General features: G+C 45.9%; 1 protein-coding gene across 7 annotated transcripts in view; it reads left to right on the top strand.

The window, feature by feature from the left end:
• Positions 1–2,266: 2,266 nt before the first annotated feature.
• The window catches only part of LOC118749382 (transmembrane protein KIAA1109 homolog), a 556,935-nt gene continuing 540,349 nt past the window's right edge, over positions 2,267–18,852 (top strand). For all 7 annotated transcript variants that reach the window (XM_036484182.1, XM_036484183.1, XM_036484184.1 and 4 more), the window contains exons 1-3: positions 2,267–2,407; positions 2,471–2,614; positions 2,673–2,800. In XM_036484182.1, coding sequence (XP_036340075.1) covers positions 2,365–2,407; positions 2,471–2,614; positions 2,673–2,800 — 315 coding nt within the window. In that variant the 5' untranslated portion in view covers positions 2,267–2,364. The remainder of the gene's footprint in view (positions 2,408–2,470; positions 2,615–2,672; positions 2,801–18,852) is intronic.

Genomic DNA, 18,852 nt, shown 5'->3' on the forward strand with positions numbered 1-18,852 from the left:
AAAAAGGGTGAGAAAATACCTTTCCAATGATACCTCACAAGTCTAAACTCTTCCGATTTAGACTTGTGAGGTATCATTGGAAAGGTATTTTCTTACCCTTTTTATTTCTTTGCTAATTAGCTCATTCAAAGGATGAAAGAGAAAGGTAGGATGAACGAACATCATTCAAAGTATTTGAAAAAATAAAATAAATTGGGACACCAATTACTTTTTTGCACATAAATAAAAATAGTGGGAAAATACCTTTCTACCGAGATTACATAAGTCTAAATCAGAATAGTTGTGGCCCAGTTATTTAAGTTTTTCGTAAATCAATCTTTGAAAAAAGTAAAAAAACAACACCAAAAATCTCATTATTACGATTCCGTTGAAAAGATTTTAAAATATTTTTATGCAGATTTTATAGGCCAATCTGTTATGTCATCTGAGAGGACTTTTTTCAAAAAGGTCTTTAAAAAACTATTTTTATTTATAAAAAACTCCATTTGGAGGTATTTTCAAATCGGTTCAGCTCGCTTAGATCTTAATATTTTTCCGAAATATTTTGGTGGACGTCTTAAAATATAATACATTTTGTACTCCCGGCGGAAAAATCGCAACTTTTTTTGGCGATGCAGTCTAATGTATATATTTTTTTATTTTTTTGTATGCTTACAAAGCTAAAGTGCAAAGATTTTAGTTTCTACCTTTATTGCCAAATAGGATGGCTTTAAACTCAGTTAGAAAAGTTATCGTACGAAATATTAAAGATATTCTGGTGACGTATATTTTGAATCCCTCCATAGAATATTTCTATTTTTAACTCAATGATCAATTACATACTCTGAGTTGGTATATAGTAAGCTTGACTCTAATTCTGCTCACAAAATTGACATTCTATTTAATTATGTTACCCGGTATGTGTATGGACTATAGAAATTTGACCATATATCCGCTTGGAAGTCTTCTTTGTTGGGAGGTGACATCTCAGACTACCTTAAAGCCAGGAACTGCATTTTCCTCTATAAACTTATACATATGAGAACACCACGTTATCTGTATGACAAACTTATTTTTCCAAAGTCGGAACGTTCTTCTGACTTAATTCTGCCCTCATACAACTTTAAAAACTCTGCCAGACTGTTTTTCATTAACGCTATTCGTTTTTGGAATTCTATTCCTCATTCCGTTAAAACCAAACTCAACAAAAGCAACTTTAAAAGTTCCCTCCATATATATTTCTCGTCTAGTTGATGAACCTTCTTAATATTTAAGTTTTTATCTAGTCCATAATTTTTAGTTTGAACATCTTTTGTTTTATTTCCTGTATTAATAGTATTAATATTACCTCTAAATCTGTTTAGTTACATATATTGCTGTTGTACTTCAAAAGACCAAGTCTTATTGTACTAATTTTAAATAAACAATAAAGAATAAAGAATGATTATGATTACAGCAAAAGCTTTTTGGGTTAAATCTTAAGGCGCTGGCCCAATGCAGGCTTGCTTTGCGCGCCTTGCTGACTTCAATTTGCTTTGATTTACTTTGAAAACTTGCTTGGCCGAATGGTGGCTTGGAACGCTGTCAAAGTAACCAGCTGTCTGGTTGAAAAGTCAATGTCTGTTCCCTTAACGTTAATAATTATTTCCTAACTCTAAAAAATGTATGAAACACTTTCAGATTTATTTTTAAATTAATGCGAAGTAGTGTTTGTATTTAAAAGAAATGATAATAATGATACATACATATCTATATCTACATTTACTAAAAAAACTAACTTAAAAAAGCGATTTACTTGAAGAAGAAGTTTTTTCCTCTCGTGTAAAATTTGTAAAAGTGGGCTTTGCAACTTTTTACTATAAGATAACGATATATTAAATATAAATATGGAAACAATGCATCATTTTTATTTCATTTCGAATTACCTGCATTTTCTGTGACTTTTTAAAATTAAGCAAGCAAATTTTTGTTTGAATTTATGTATTTTGAAAGGAACATACCACTTTGTCAAAAGCCTACAAAACGCTTTCAAATAAAACATTTGCCTAATTCAAACTTTGAGGCGCTTAAAGCAAGTGAAGAAAAGCTGCCATTTGGCCAGCCTTTATACGTTTTAGTATATTCCAAATAATTTTTGACACTTCTCGCAGCGAAGCAAGCAAAGCAAGCCTGCATTGGGCCAGCACCTTTATCCAAACGCGCCGTGACATTGGATTTACGAAATTATTTTAGATATGACAATTTAATTGTAAAAAAAAATTAATTATCGATAATTTTTAATATGCTCCGTAGATATGGCTGCTTTGTTCTTTACTGACGTCTATAACCTGGGTAACATACATAACTTTCTACAATTCGCGTCTAGTTGGACTTTTTATAACAAAAATGGTCAATCGGTGGTTTATAAAAGGCGCATATTTTAAAATTGGTAAGCGTACTTATACAATTAAAAGCACTCTAAACAGATAAGAAACAAACTAATATTTCGTAGGTTCTGTAGCATTGAATCCTTTGGCGGGTAAAATTATGTTTCGTGATTTCGTCTACATTACATTTGATTATTCAGTTCGTGTGCAGGATGGTTATTTCATATTTCGTTGGTGGCGATCGTATGTTCCAAAGGATGTTTCCGAGGGTAAAATCTTTATTTTGTAATAATTACATAATATAACTAAATTTTTTTTGAATTTTAGATCTCTCGCACTCCGATACACGTCTTTCTGTGCAATTAAATGGCTTTGAACTTCACATATACAATAGATGCGATCTGTATGATCAACAGGAAAGAACGTTTGGACTAAAACCTTCGCTTCTAATACCGGTAAAATTTAGTAAAAATCAGGAAAATGCAATTTAAGAGATTGGCTGGTTGGTTTGTTTAAGTGGATTACCACCCTGGTGACAAGCAATTAGCAAGTTTGCCATTTGGATTCCACAATTCGTGCAACCTATCGCCATTTGGCGGCTTTAGTGGATTTTAGTACGTCATACAGAGGCAGGCAGCTACACTCTGAAATATTCTGAAGGAATGGTTCGCCGAGTGTCTTTAGCGAGGGTTGGACACTCGCACAGGAAGTGTTCGACTGTCTCTTTTAAGCCAAGGTCATCGCAATTGCGCCAGAACCTCTTGAAGGGCAATCCAATCCTTTCAGCATGTACCCTCAACGGGCCACTGCCCTGCGCACACTGCAGTACTTTTGTAGGCATCTTTTTTGCACATTCCTAAGAGAGTTTTGGTATTAAGTGGCTCGTAGGACACCAAGAACTGCCGGGTAAGCCTATACGATCCTGTACGGTTCAACCTCTGCGCGGGCTACGCCTGTCAAGTGAGCACTACACTTTTCGAAATTGAAAAAGTTAACACCATACACCTAGTCGATAGAATTGAGATATTGAAAATGTTCTATCGGCATTAATTGTAGCTCGAGAGAATTTAGATATTGAAAATTTTATAACGGCATTAGTGTAGGTGGTGTTCAGGCGACATCAGAAGGCATCCAGTCGCTGACGAACAGACTGTCGAAGGTTATTCCGAGTATTTTGGGGCTATTCACCGTCTGAATTGGTGTATCATCGACGTGAATTCCCAGCGATAGCCTGACCTCCTTCGTCCAGGTGGTGAACAAGGTCGCAGAGTATTTTGTAGGGGGAGGGTTAGGCTCCTTGCAGTGAAGAAGCGAAAAAGCTCGGAGAGATACCCGTTTACTTTCGAACACAAGTCATCAATTCCATTCCCAGTCGCCATGATCGAGCAATCGTCGTCGTAAGAGACAATCGAGACTCCCTCTGGCGGTTGAGGGAGCTGTGAAATGTAAAAGTTAAACAGTAGCGGGGAAAGGACACCACCCTGCGGAAACCCCCTGTTTTATTTCGCTGAGTTTGCTCGATTTCTCTCTAAATATTACCGACGAGTGTCGACCACTCAGATAATTTGCCGACCACCGTTTGAGCCTCTGTGGGAGAGTTATCTGAGTGTTTATGGCGTTAAGTGCTGTTGTTGTACTGTGCACTTTACGGAAACCATGCTGATGCTTCGCTGGGGTCAGGTGGTTCGTGAAATATGGGAGCAGCAGGGCCTCTAATGTCTTCGCTACCGGGGAAAGAAGTGTTATCGGCCAATACCATTCTCCTTTGTTTTCAGGTTTCCCCGGTTTGAGCAGTGGGAACACTCTCTAAACCTTCCAGATGTCTGGGATGATGAGAGTGGCCATTGACAAATTGAGGACCTCCGTTAGGTACGCTGCTCCCGCGGGACCCAAATTTTTCAGCATCAGCACGCATATTCCGTCGGGACCCATGGCTTTGGAGGCTTTTGCCTTCCCGATGGTCACCTGTACTTCACCGTTAGCGAAAGCAAGGGGGCACAAGTTGTTGGCAGTTTGTGCAGCCTTCTGGTCACTCGATGCTTGACTTTGTTCGCCGGAGGATGCAGTATGAACTGCCGGCTAAAATAGCTTGCGCCTCGCTCCGGGTCCGAAGAAGCATGGTCGCCGAAAGAAATTTCGACCCTGTCGTCGTGCTTCGTCGGATTGGACAGTGACCTCATGGTTGACCAAAGCTTACTCACACCAGAGGTGAAGTTGCAAGTCTTCAGATGCTCTTCCCACTCTTTCCGCCTATGTACGTTCACAAACTGCCGAATCTCCGCGTTGAGATCCCTAATACGGGGATTTCCGGGGTCGGCCTGACGAAGGTTGTCACGCTCATCGGCTAGAACAGCCGCTTCAGTAGAGAAGTTTGGACGGGGGTGGTAATGCATTCTGCCGGTACGAAGCGAGCTGCAACAGCAGTGACAACCATGCGGAACTTACGTTCACCAAGGTGGACGTTAGTTGGTGTGGGGAGTGCAGCGAAGGTGCTCTCAGTAAATTCCGCGAAGCGTTTCCAATCAGCTTTAGAAAAGTTGATATAGGTGTTCCGCGGAAGCAAGGTCGATTGGTTTATCGATCGAGATGACTATGGCAGATGGTCTGATGTCACAGTCAGCATAGGTCGCCATCATACGCTGTTTATCAGACCAGCGCTGACTATTGTTATGTCTAGCGAGCTGCAGCAGCTGCCCATAATCCTGGTGGGTGCGTCGTCGTTCATTGTGCAGATTGTCGAATCATCTATCTGCTCAGCCAAGTCTGTTCCCCTCCGATCGTTTGACAGGCTTGAGTGCCAAAGATAGTGGTGCGCGCTAAAGTCATACCATACGGTTTTCACCTCTGAGGAGCGCAGCTATATCAGGGTGATCCTGCCGGGCAGCAGGTGACAGGGGGTATGTATGCGTTGAATATTTCGAGCTCAACATCGCCTGACCGGATAGCAATGCCCTGACGTTCTAGGGTGGTATCTCTGCGGTCGATGTCTGCTTCAATAAGACGATACTGCACGGTGTGGTGCGTGATGAACGCTAAGCCACCACCATTATCTCGCTCGCGATCTCGATGGTGCATGTTGTACCCGGCACAATTCAACAATGTTGAATTGCTGTGCAACTTCGTCTCTTGGACCGCAGCTATTAATATACCATGCCGACACATGAAGACGGTTATCTCCTCGATCTTGATCTGAAGACCGTTACATTTAAATTGAAGGAGCTTCATGTGGTTCGGGAGACGTGTGGTAATGGCCGGAGTGAGGGATGTTTGTGGCCTTGCCGGCATTGGCTGTGTGCGCTGCTGTGGAGGTTGCCGCCCTGTGGTGGTAGTGGGTGGCGTCGCAGTAGGGGTTTGCGAACGAGTGGCGCAACACGGGCCCTCGAAGTTCCTCGTCCAATCTCGCGTGGTGCGCAGACCTGAACATGCCCTAATGTGGCACCAGCCAAGGCAGGTGTTGCACTTGACTGATGTCACGTTACGGAATATCCTGGTCTGACATACCGTGCAGATTGTAGGAGGAACCAAGAGTTGTTGGCGGCGGCGTGTGGGTGACGGTGCGGTTGTGTCAGTTGTGTGGTCTATCGTGGTTGTGGTGTGGTCTATTGTGTTGCTGTGTTGTGGTGCTGTGGTGTTTGTGCTGAGCAGCTTAGGTGGACTGGGGTTAGTCGTGGAGGCTGCTCTGTTTGAGCAGCAGGTGGCCACAAATGATGTGGTCCACTGCCGATGGTTCCGTAGTCCTGAGCAGACTCTGAGGTGACTCCACCCGTCGCAAGCATTGCACTTGACTGAGGTGGAGTTGTGGTGTAGTCGTCTCTGGCATACACAGCAGGTGCAGGTTTCTGGCCCTGGATTTGACTAGACGCCAGCCCTGAGCAAAAGAATGCGTAGCAAATGTAGCCCTTTGGACGAACAATGTCTGAAATACTTCGCCGACCTAAACGATGTTAGATCGCTGTAGTTCCCTCCCTTTTTTGTGACAACATCAAGGCGCACGCCACAAATCGGAGGAGAAGCTCGGCCAAACACTAACATATGTGTAAGCGCCAATCTATTATTATTATTATAACATTTTTAATATCTCAATTCTATCGACTAGGTATATGGTGTCAAGTTAGCACTACGTACCAAATTTTTTGGTTTTAAATGAGAGCTACACATTTTTCTTTCCACGACAAATTTACAACAAAAAAGCTACTCTTAATGCCATAGTTAACTTTTAAAATTTCGAAAAGTGCAGGGCTAACTTGACAGACGTGCTGGGTCTTCGTGTGATAAATTTCGGTAATTTTTTCTTTTATCTCCCTGAGCGAGGCCCCCATGCTCACCGCGTGGGACACATTCAGTGCGGAGCCGCGCCTTGCTAGTTCGTCCGCTGCTCGGTTCACGTAAATGTCCCTATGCCCCGGGATAATTTCATATTGATCAGAAATATAGGCCAGCTCTCTCCTACAGGCTATTCGGGATTATATTTACTTGCGTTCTCGCGGGTACATTCTCCTTGATGTACCTTACTGCCTCCCAAATTGCAAACATTTCGGCTTGGAAATCGCTTGCATAGTCTGGTAGGCGAAAGGATAACATCAAGACACGCAGTCTGATGGCGCTGTTAGTAGCTGTGTTTTCGATAAAGATATCTATCGATAATAAATTAAGGAGGACGTTCAAAACATCCTTCGGACAGGATCTCATTGCACCTTTTCCGCAAGCAGCCGCTGGCCTCTGAATTCCACTTAGTTATGTAATCCTTAGTAAGGACTGACCACCAGACCATGACAATTTATGGCCCAGAAATCTATGTCTCCGTTGACGTGTCTTTCAGTTACGCATGTTGAGAGCATGATAAATTAGAAGTTTTGTCCCTAATGTACAGATCCAACAGCCTCTGAAACGTCTTGAGTCCAAGGCTTATTGGTTCGAAATCTTTAGCATTGTCATGACCACGTTTTCCTGCTTCAGGAATAAAAGTTACTTTAATCTTCCTCCAGCTTAACGGAACGTTGTTAAGTAGTAGGCACACTGTGTAAATTGCTTCCAGGATTGGAATAACCATATCCGAAGCTTCCAGAGGCATGATTGGTAATATTCCGTCCATACCCGGTAATTTAAAGGCTGAGAAGCTGAAGATAGCAAATTTTATCTTTTCCCTCTCCAGTGGCTTTCTCCAGAGGTGCGACCTGGCCACCTCACAGTACCGTCGTTTCGCCAACGTGCTTTTCGCGTCGTCTTCCTTAGATCTAATTCGTTTTACGGCCTCGGGCTTCTTTGTTGGTCTCGAAGTAAGGTACCTCCTGTACTCCTGCACCACCTCATTGCATCTGCGACTGTGTTCGTCATAGACCAATAGCTAATGACCAAAAACCCCATCATATTTCAGATCGATTTAAATTTTTTGTGAGCTTAGTTTGTTAATACATATATAAATCGAGATACAGAGGATTGGCTGCTGAACAGCGGTCTTTATTATGCGTTTTTAGCTATTAAAGGCCACAAGAAAATCCGATTACTCAACATACTTCAGATGCTGTGTTGCCAGAATTTTTTTGAGACGACCGGCTAGATGAGCAAAAAAAATCGGCTAGAAACGGCTACATTAGAGTGGTTCATAAAAACACTCTTTTTGGAAATTCATAAACGCTACATCAGACACGTATTTTTTTATTTTGAAAAAAAAAAAAGTTTCCTTAGAGGTCGCGCTGGTCGGTTTTTTAATAAAATGCTGATGTTCTTAATTTTTTTATTTTCTTGACATGTTAAAATGCAGCTAAAATTGTGGTTTTTACATATAATTACTCTGGTATTATTGGGGAACTTTCCCTTAATTACACACCTGTCTTGGACAATTAGAATGGGTCTAGTTCCCGAAAATATGCTCTCGAAAAGACACTAGTAAAATTAAAACGTCGATACTGAACGATTTACGCATTGTCATGGGTTGGAACTTGTTACCAGGGGGTTTCTGGGGTTGCTGATTACGAATCTGATGTCAGATTTTCAAAATTCAAAATGGTGGATCCAAAATGGCGACCAACTTAAAAAAAATGATTGGATTTGTTTTAAACTCTTAACTGCCATTTTGAATTTTGAAAATCTGACATCAGATTCGTAATCAGCAACCCCAGAGACCCACGACAGCCGGTTCTACGCACCGGAATGACTCGGGTTTTACCCGACCAAGGGCTGTTGTTTCGGCGATCTAACCCCGTTTAGGTCGGCGAAGTATCTTAGAAGTTGTCCGTCCATAGGGCTACATTCACTACGTATTCTCCTACTCAGGGCTGGCATCGAGTCAAACCCTGGGCCAGAAACATACACCTGCTGTGTATGCCGGAGACGATTACACCACAACTCCACCTCAGTCAAGTGTAAGGCCTGCGAGGGGTGGAGTCACCTCAGAGTCTGCTCGGGACTACGGACACATAGACAGTTGACCACGTCGTACGTGGCCCCCTGTTGCTCAAACAGAGCAGCCTCCACGGCTAACCATAGTCCGCCCGAGCAGCCCCACACACTCACACAGCAGCCACACACAGTCACCACAACACAACAACATAATAACACCACAGACCGTACCACAGCCACTACAGACCACATAACACACACAACCGCACCACCACCCACACGCCGCCGCCAACAACTCCTGGTTCCCCCTACGATCTGCACGGTATGTCAGACCAGGATATTCCGTAATGTGACATCAGTCAAGTGCAATACCTGCCTTGGCTGGTGCCACTTTAGGGCATGCTCAGGTCTGCGTACCACGCGAGATTGGACGGGGAACTTCGAGGGCCCGTGTTGCGCTGCTCGGTCGCAGACTCCAATTGCGACGCCCCCCACCACCACCACAGGGCGGCAATCACCTCAGCAGCACACACAGCCAATGGCGGCAAGAACATACACTTCACTTACACCCTACATCACGACACGTCTCCCGAACCACATGAAGCTCCTTCAATTTAACTGCAACGGGCTACAGAGCAAGATTGAGGAGATAACCGTCTTCATGTGTCGCCATGGTATATTAATAGCTGCGGTCCAAGAGACGAAGTTGCACAGCAATTCAACTTTTATACATACCCCCTGTCGCCTGCTGCCCGGCAGGATATCAGCCTGATATAGGTGCGCTCCTCAGAGGTGAAAACTGTATGGTAGTAGGTGACTTTAATGCGCACCAGGATCTTTGGCACTCAAGCCTGTCAAACGATCGTAGGGGAACAGACTTGGCTGAGCAGATAGACGACTCGACATTCTGCACAATGAACGACGACGCACCCACCAGGATTATGGGTAACTGCAGTAGCTCGCCAGACATCACAATAGTCAGCGCTGGTCTGATAAACAGCATAACGTGGCGACCTATGCTGACTCTAGCATCAGACCATCTACCCATAGTCATCTCGATAGATAAACCAACCGACTTTGCCTCCGCCAAACACCGGACCTATATCAACTTTTCTAAAGCTGATTGGAAAGGTTACGCGGAGTTTACCGAAAACACCTTCGCAGCGCTCCCCACACCAACCGACGTCCATCTCGGTGAACGTAAGTTCCGCAGGGTTATCACTGCTGCTGCAGCTCGCTTCATACCGGCAAGATGTATATCGGACCCACGTCCAAACTTCCCTGCCGAGCGGCTGTTCTAGCCGATGAGCGTGATAGCCTTCGTCAGGCCGATCCCGGAGATCCCCGTATCAGGGATCTCAACGCGGAGATTCGGCAACTTGTAAACGTACATAAGCGGAAGAAGTGGGAGGAGCATCTGAAGACTTGTAATTTCACCTCTGGTGTGAGCAAGCTTTGGTCAACCGTGAGGTCATTGTCTGACGAAGCACGACGACAGAGTCGAAATTTCCTTCGGCGACCATGCCTCGTCGGACTCGGAGCGATGCGCGAGCTATTTTAGCCGGCAGTTCATACTGCATCCTCCGGTGGACAAAGCCAAGCGTCTAGTGACCAGAAGGCTGCACAAACTGCCAACAACTTGTGCCCCCCTTGCTTTCACTTGCGGTGAAGTTCAGGTGGCCATCGGGAAGGCGAAAGCCTCCAAAGCCATGGGTCCCGACGGAATATGCATGCTGATGCTGAAAAATTTGGGTCCTGCGGGGGTAGCGTACCTAACGGAGGTCCTCAACTTGTCAATGGCCACTCTCATCATCCCAGACATCTGGAAGGTGGGGAGAGTGGTCCCACTGCTCAAACCGGGGAAACCTGCCAACAAAGGAGATTCGTATCGTCCGATTACACTCCTTTCCCCGGTAGCGAAGACACTCGAGGCCTTGCTACTCCCGTACCTCACAAACCACCTGACCCCAGCGAAGCATCAGCCGTAAAGTGCACAGTACAACAACAGCACTTAACGCCATAAACACTCAGATAACTCGTGGCCTTAACCGTAACCGTCCCTGTGAGAGAACGATTCTAGTAGCGTTGGACTTGTCAAAGGCGTTTGACACCGTCTGCCATTCCACGCTACTAGAAGATATAGAGGCCTCCTCTCTCCCACAGAGGCTCAAACGGTGGTCGGCAAATTATCTGAGTGGTCGACATTCGTCGGTAATGTTTAGAGACAAAACGAGTAAGCAGCGAAAAATAAAACAGGGGGTTCCTCAGGGTGGTGTCCTTTCCCCGCTACTGTTTAACTTTTACATTTCAAAGCTCCCTCAACCACCAGAGGGAGTCTCGATTGTCTCTTATGCCGACGATTGCTCGATCATGGCGACTGGGAATGGAATTGATGACCTGTGTTCGAAAGTAAACGGCTATCTCTCCGAACTTTCTCGCTTCTTCACTGCAAAGTGTCTAGCCCTCTCCCCTACGAAATCCTCCGCGACCCTGTTCACAACCTGGACGAAGGAGGTCAGGCTACCGCTGGGGATTCACGTCGATGACACACCAATTCCGACGGTGAATAACCCCAAAATACTCGGAGTAACATTCGACAGCCTGCTCTCCTTCTCTGCGCACTCAATCGCTATTGTCAATAAAGTACAGAGCCGCAACAAGGTCCTCAAGTCGCTAGCCGGCAGTACTTGGGGCACAGACAAAGAAACGTTGCTGGCAACGTACAAGGCAATAGGCCGTCCGGTTCTGAACTACGCAGCGCCAGTGTGGTCGCCAGGGACTAGTAGGACGCAGTGGACGAAGCTACAGACTGTACAGAACACCGCACTCAGGACAGCGACAGGATGCCTCTTGATGTCGCCTGAACACCACCTACACGGCGAGGCGCAAATGCTCCCTGTAAAGGAGCATAATATAATGCTCTGCAAGCAGTTCCTGATCGGGAGCCACAGAAGTGGCCACCCAAGCAGACAGCTGCTTGCAGAGGAGCCCTCGCCTAGGCATGTCAGGATTCATCTATATGAACTGACGGACGAAGTCCAGAGGTTCATTAAGCAACCTCTGGACCCGACAGCTTACAGACAGGCCCTGAACGGCATTCACAGGGACTCAGTCTCGAGATATGTAGACTCTAGACCTGTGAATGCCGTTCTAGGCGTACCACCCCCGGACATAGACGAGACGGAGCTTCATCTGCCTCGGGAGACACGCACAACACTCGCACAACTTCGCTCCGGCTACTGCAGCAGGCTGAACTCCTACTTGAGTAGGTTGAATGAGGATGTGCCGAATGAGTGTCCGGCATGCGGAGAGACCCCACATGACTCGAAACATCTCTTCGCATGCCCGGAAAACCCGACAACCCTAACGGCCTTGTCCTTGTGGACAAACCCCACAGAAGCTGCACGCTTCCTAGGGTTGCCGTTAGTGGAACTTGACGACAACGACTGAGATACCAACCGTCCTGGGCGGGGTTGTTGTAGCCGCTACAACAACAACAACAACAACCCACTGGAAACGTGTTTTAACCCTTGACAATGTTTAAAACGTTCAGTATCAACGTTTTAATTTTAGTACTTTTTTTAATTTGTTCTCCATGTTGGATCCGCCATTTTGAATTTAAAAAAATTGACTTCAGATTCGTAATCGGCGACCACAAAAACTCTCGAGTGCCGTGTTTCGAACAAATCCAGTCATTTTTTTTTTAAATGGGCCGCCATTTTGGATCCGCCATTTTGAATTTCGAAAAACTGACTTCAGGTTGCTAATTAGCAACCCCAGAAACCCCCTGGTAACAAGTTCCAACCCATGACAATGCGTAAATCGTTCAGTATCAACGTTTTAATTTTACTAGTCTCTTTTCGAGAGCATATTTTCGGACACTATGCCCATTCTAACTGCCCAAGACAGGTATGTAATTAAGGGAATGTTCCCCAATAATACCAGAGTGTAAAATATGTAAAAAACTAATTTTTAGCTGCAGTTTAACAAGTCAAGAAAATAAAAAATTGAGAACATCAGCGTTGTTATAAAAAACCTACCAGCGCGACCTCTAAGAAAACTTTTTTTGCAAAATAAAAAAACACGTTTCTCTTTTTTTATTACAAATAACAATAATTTGAGGTATTTTTTGAACCCTCTAGGCTACATACAACGGCTAAAAACGGCTATAGTTATTTTTTTTTCAGACAATTCACGGTTTTATTATTAAATAACATAAAATAAAACACAACCACAATAATTTACATTTGTTTTCAGTTTGCAACTACCCTCTATAAGAAATTTTTCTTATTTTGGTACTTATCTCAAACTGAAAAATCATCATCATTGTCATAATATGACAATATTTACTTTCCAATATCAAGTAGTATGGGATTCCTAAAATAAGGAGACGATACCTTTCTTATCAGTGTACTACATTTAGATCTGCCCAACTTACTGCAGCTATTTGACTGTCGATGCCCGATTTTTGTTAGAACATAGACGTAATTGGTCCACTGATCTAATCGCTGTATGCGAGATAATGTATTAAATAGGTCAACTTCTTTTACTTGCCGTGTAGTCTTAGGGGCCTTAAATGTAATTCTTGGCTGACTTCCTCTAGATAGAGAATCTGGTGCAGCGATATGTTACATTGTTGCCAAATTTTCTAGAAGACCAACTTGCAGTCGCAAAATTTTCAAAAAAGTAATCCAAGGTTTGAAGCGTTCGTCTTTAAGCCAAGCATTGCATGTTTTTTGTACATGTTTTCTGAAAACAATAAGTTACACCCATAAGAACCGTAAAAGTATAACAATTTTTATATAGTATAGAAAATGAATTCAAGGCTGCCTGCCAACTCTGATGGTCTTAAAGTACTACCAGCCTGCATTGTTGCAAGTATAGATAGAATAGATAATAAAATTATAAAATCATCTAGACCTAAATCCCTGTGAAAATTCAACAGTAACTTAGGAGATAGGGAGTGAATGTGCCTAAGCTGTGGCCACATTGAGCCTAAACTTCTCTGACGTCTTCTCCAGACTGCATCACATTCGGTGAGAATGTGTAGAGGGGTCTCGCTGGTAGAGTCGTAAAACCGACACAGGTCACTCAATTATATCCCCAGCTTGTATAGTTGTCTTGTTGTTGTTGTAACAGCATAAAGATTCCCCCAAGAGTTTTTGGGCGGTTTTTCTGGAGTGGCAGTCCTTGGCCAGATATAAATCTGGGTCGTTCCGGTTACGTAGACCCGACAGTCGTGGGAACGTCTATAGATGCCCTGTTGTTGTTGTTGTAGCGGCGCTACTAAGCCCCGCCTGTTTCGGGTCAACTTTTAATCATTATCGACAAGCTCAACTAACGGTAGGCCCAGGAAACGAGCTGTTTCGATGGGGTCGGACCAAAGGGAGAGGGGTGTTAGTTGAGTCGGATTGAGCTGGCATGTGAAGAGGTGGTTGGTGTCGTGGGGGGAGTCTCCACATGCCGGGCACTCATATGGGATGTTTGGGTCGAGTCTGGACAGGTAGCTGTTTAGGCGGCTACAATATCCAGACCGTAACTGAGCCAGGGTAACGCGGGTCTCTCTAGGTAGTTGAAGCTCCGTCTCTTCCACAGGTGGTGATTGGGCTCCGATAACGACATTCCTAGACCGGGAGTCGAGGTAGGTGGAGACTGACTCCCTATGAATGTCGTTAATCGCTTGTCTGTACGCCATTGGGTCCAGTGGTTGGTCTGTGTGGGTCTGGACTGCGTCCTTGTACACGAATAGGTGCCCCCTGACGTGCCTGGGCGGAGGCTCCTCCTCCAGCAGTGGTCTGTTGGGGTGTTCGCCTCTGTGACACCCCACCAGAAACTGCTTACAGAGCATTTTGTTGTGTTCCCTTACGGGGAGCACTTGGGCCTCGCTGTGTAGGTGGTGCTCAGGCGTCATCAGAAGGCACCCAGTCGCTGTCCGGAGTGCGGCGTTCTGACAAGTCTGTAGCTTCGTCCACTGCGTCCAACTAGTCCCCGGCGACCAAACTGGCGCTGCATAATTTAGAACCGGCCGGCCAATTGCCTCGTATGTTGCCAGCAACGTTTCTTTGTCTTTGCCCCAAGTGCTGCCGGCGAGCGACTTGAGGACCTTGTTGCGGCTCTGTACTTTGTTGACAACTGCGGTTGTGTGCGCGGAGAAGGAGAGCAGGCTATCAAAGGTAACCCCTAAAACTTTTAGGTTGTTCACCGTCGGTATAGGTGTGCCGTTGACGTGAATGCCTAATTCTAGCCTGACCTCCTTCGTCCAGGTGGTAAGGGGGAGAGAACACCACCTTGTGGAACCCCTTGTTTTATTCTTCTTGGTTTCGAGGTTTGATCTCTGAAGATTACTGATGATTGTCGACCACTCATATAATTCGCCGACTATCGCTTCAGTCCCTGTGGGACAGAGGAGGCCTCAATGTCTTCTAGCAGCGTGGAATGGCAGACGGTGTCAAACGCCTTTGACAAGTCCAACGCTACTAGGACAGTTCTCTCACAGGGGCGGTTACGATTTAGGCCACGAGTTATCTGGGTGTTTATGGCGTTAGGTGCTGTTGTTGTGCTGTGCACTTTACGGAAGCCATGCTGATGTTTCGCTGGGGTTAGGTGGCAGGTGAAGTATGGGAGCAGCGGGGCCTCAAGTGTCTTCGCGACCGGGGAAAGGAGCGTTATCGGGCGATAAGAGTCTCCTCTGTTGGCGGGCTTCCCCGGTTTCAGCAGTGGGACCACTCTCCCTGATTTCCACACATCAGGAATGATGAGAGTGGTCATAGACAAATTGAGGACCTCCGTGAGGTATGCTACTCCCACAGGCCCCAAATGTTTCAACATTAGCATACAGATTCCGTCGGGTCCAATGGCTTTGGAGGCTTTCGCCTTCCCGATGACCCCCTTCACTTCACCGCTGGTGAAAGCAAATGGTGCACTGTTTTTGGGCAGTTTGTGCAGCCTCCTGGTCACTCGACGTTTGGCCTTGTCTACCGAAGGATGCAGTGTGAATTGCCGACTAAAATAGTTCGCGCATTTCTTCGGGTCCGACGAAGCGTGACCTTCGAATGAGATTTCCACTCTGTCATCACGCTTCGTCGGGTTGGACAAGGACCTCACGGTTGACCAGAGCTTACTCACACCAGAGGTGAAGTTACAGGCCTTCAAGTGCTCTTCCCACTTTTTCCGCTTATGTTGATTTATGGCACACTGCACTTTGTCGTGTGTGCGATCGACCTTTTGCCCGCACAAACACGGCATTTTATGCACACGTATGGCGATTATTAGCGTTTTCGAGTGAGAAATTATTAAGTAATAGCTAGTTTAATAATTATTTATGAAGAGTCACTTGCTCGAAATTTGACATTATTAAATTTGGTCAACAGCAAAACAATTCCAGCAGTGAAAAACTTAAAAAGCACCGGAGCTCAGCAAAAAGACGTCCGCTCTCCGTGACTGCACCGACACATTACGCGAGTGGGTAGCCGTGGAGGCTGATTGTGCCATTTGGTTTGAGCAACAGGGAGCCACAAAGTTTGTGGTCCACTCCCGGTGAGACCTAAGGCCAGAACAGGTTCTTAGGTGAATCTATCCGTTGCAGGAGTTGCACCTAACCGAAGTGGAGTTCGGGTGGAGTCGATTCTGGCAAACACAGCAGAAGTAAATTTCTGGTCCGGGGTTGGGCTACGCCCGCCCGGAGAAGATGGATGCGGAGCAATCCGGCTGCAAGGTATTGCTCCATGGACGAATAATGATTGGTGGGTATCGCCGATCTAGACGGGGTTAGATCGCCGAAACAACAGCCCTTGGTCGGGTAAAACCCGAGTCATTCCGGTACGTAGAACCGGCTGTCGTGGGAATGTATAGATGCCCTCTCAGCCTGCAGTGTCCTGTGAGGATACCTGTTTCTATTCTAAGCTGCCCTTTTGGGAGGTCAATTAAACTTTGGAATCTCCTGGTACAACCTCACAGTAAACTCTTTGCCTGACGCATTCCTGACGAACTCTGCCAGTTTAGATCCCTCATAGTGATCCTCTCTATCCTAAGCTCCTCTTTTAGAATGTTGAGACCCACTCCTAGGAAGGGCTCATGGCTAACTGGAGTAATGGCTACCACCGCTCTTGCGAGACAGTCAGCCGCCTCGTTACCCTCTACTCCCTTGTGGCCAGGTACCCACGCTGATTTGATGTTATTGTGCCTACCCAGGGGGTTAAGCTTCTCAATGTACTCCAGACCCAGCGGCGATTTGACCTCATAGGATATGAGAGCCCTGAGTGCTGCCTGGCTATCACGTTTCTATACCCTCTACCTATGATTGTATCCACACATAGGTAGATGGCGTAAACTTCTGCTCGAAAGATGCTCGGATATTTCCCCATAGGAAAATAGATCCCGGCCCTGGGTCCGACAATTCCAGCAGCTATTCCTTCTGGGGTAATTAAGCCATCCGTGTACCAGTGCAGAGTTCCACCCTGAAGTAGTGCCTCGAAGGCGGAGACACTCCAGGTTGCTTTACTGCAAAGCTCTATTTTGAAACTCTTCTCAAATACTATGGTCTTGCCTATGCCATCTCTAGGTAACAGGGCTAGTGGGAGCGAGGACCCTAGCTTCTACATACGCCTATAGGAAATGACTTTACCTTTTCTAAATCCCTCTATCGCAATGTTAAGCAGAGTTCTTTTGGCTGCCTGCTCTATGGTTATATGAAGAGGCTCAAGTTCAAGGACTATTTCCAGCGCCGCCGTCGGACATGTGCGCATCGCTCCTCTTATGCATACGCATGTCAGTCGTTGTAGCTTGGTGAGCGATTGTCACCCGTGGCTAGAATAGTTCTTGAAACCCAAGCTACCGCCCCATAGGTAATCATTGGTTGTACTATCATGATATAAAGCCATCTTAGGATCCTGGGCGTACAACCCCAGGATTTTCCCGCCAGACGCTTACACAAAATTAAAGCTTTCGTGGCCTTGGAGGTGATCGCGTCCACAAGTTTCTTCCGTAGAAGTTTGGTGTCTAGGATTAGTCGCAGACACTTCATTTCGCTGGCGACGCTGACCACGGCCCCCTCAAAGGTTATGTCCCTCATGCCCGAAAGGGCTCTTTTCTTAGTAAAAGGAATGTTGGCGGTTTTGGCAGGATTCATGATGAGCCCTAACTTGTCGCACCAACCCTTCGTCAATCTTAAGCCTCTTTGAATGATGTCACAGAGGGTTCTCTCAAACTTTCCCCTGGCAATTATCACTATACCATCCGCATAGCCTTGGCAGCGGATACCATTGTCGGAGAGAAGTTGAAGGAGTTCATCCACCACTAAGCTCCACAGAAGGGGTGATAAGACCCATCTCTGGGGGCAGCCCTTTGTTGTCTGAAGTTGTACCACGCTGTTGTTGTTGTTGTTGTTGTTGTTGTTGTTGTTGGAGCGGCTACAACAACCCCGCCCAGATCGCTTGATATCTCAGTAGTTGTCGTCGAGTTCCACTAACGGCAGCCCTAAGAAGCGTGCAGCCTCTACAGGGTCGGTCCACAGGGACAAAGCCGTCAGGGTTGTCGGATTTTCTGGGCATGCGAAGACGTGTTTCGAGTCGTGAGGGGTCTCTCCGCATGCCGGACACTCATTTGGCACATCCGCATTTAGTCTACTCAGGTATGAGTTTAACCTGCTGCAGTAGCCAGAGCGAAGTTGGGCTATTGTTGATCTTGTCTCCCGACGCAGATGGAGTTCCGTCACGTCCATGTGCGGTGTTTGTGTGCCTAGAACGGCATTCACAGGTCTAGAGTCTACATAACTCGAGACTGAATCCCTGTGAATGCCGTTCAGGGCCTGTCGGTATGCTGACGGGTCCAGAGGCTGCTTAATGAACTTATGGACTTCGTCCGTCAGTTCGTATAGATGCCTCCTGACGTGTCCCGGCGACCACACTGGTGCTGCGTAGTTTAAAACCGGCCGGCCTATTGCCTTGTATGTTGCCAGCAACATTTCTTTGTCTTTGCCCCAGGTACTGCCAGCTATCGACTTGAGGGCCTTGCGTTGCGGCTCTGTACTTTGTTGACAATAGCGGTTGCGTGCGCAGAGAAGGAGAGCAGGCTGTCGAATGTTACTCCGAGTATTTTGGGGTTATTCACCGTCGGAATTGGTGTATCATCGACGTGAATTTCCAGCGGTAGTCTGACCTCCTTCGTCCAG

This window comes from Rhagoletis pomonella, unplaced genomic scaffold (assembly GCF_013731165.1).
Source record: "Rhagoletis pomonella isolate Grant_MI unplaced genomic scaffold, Rhpom_1.0 Rhpom_scaffold_00015, whole genome shotgun sequence".
NCBI classification, from domain to species: Eukaryota; Metazoa; Arthropoda; class Insecta; order Diptera; family Tephritidae; genus Rhagoletis; species Rhagoletis pomonella.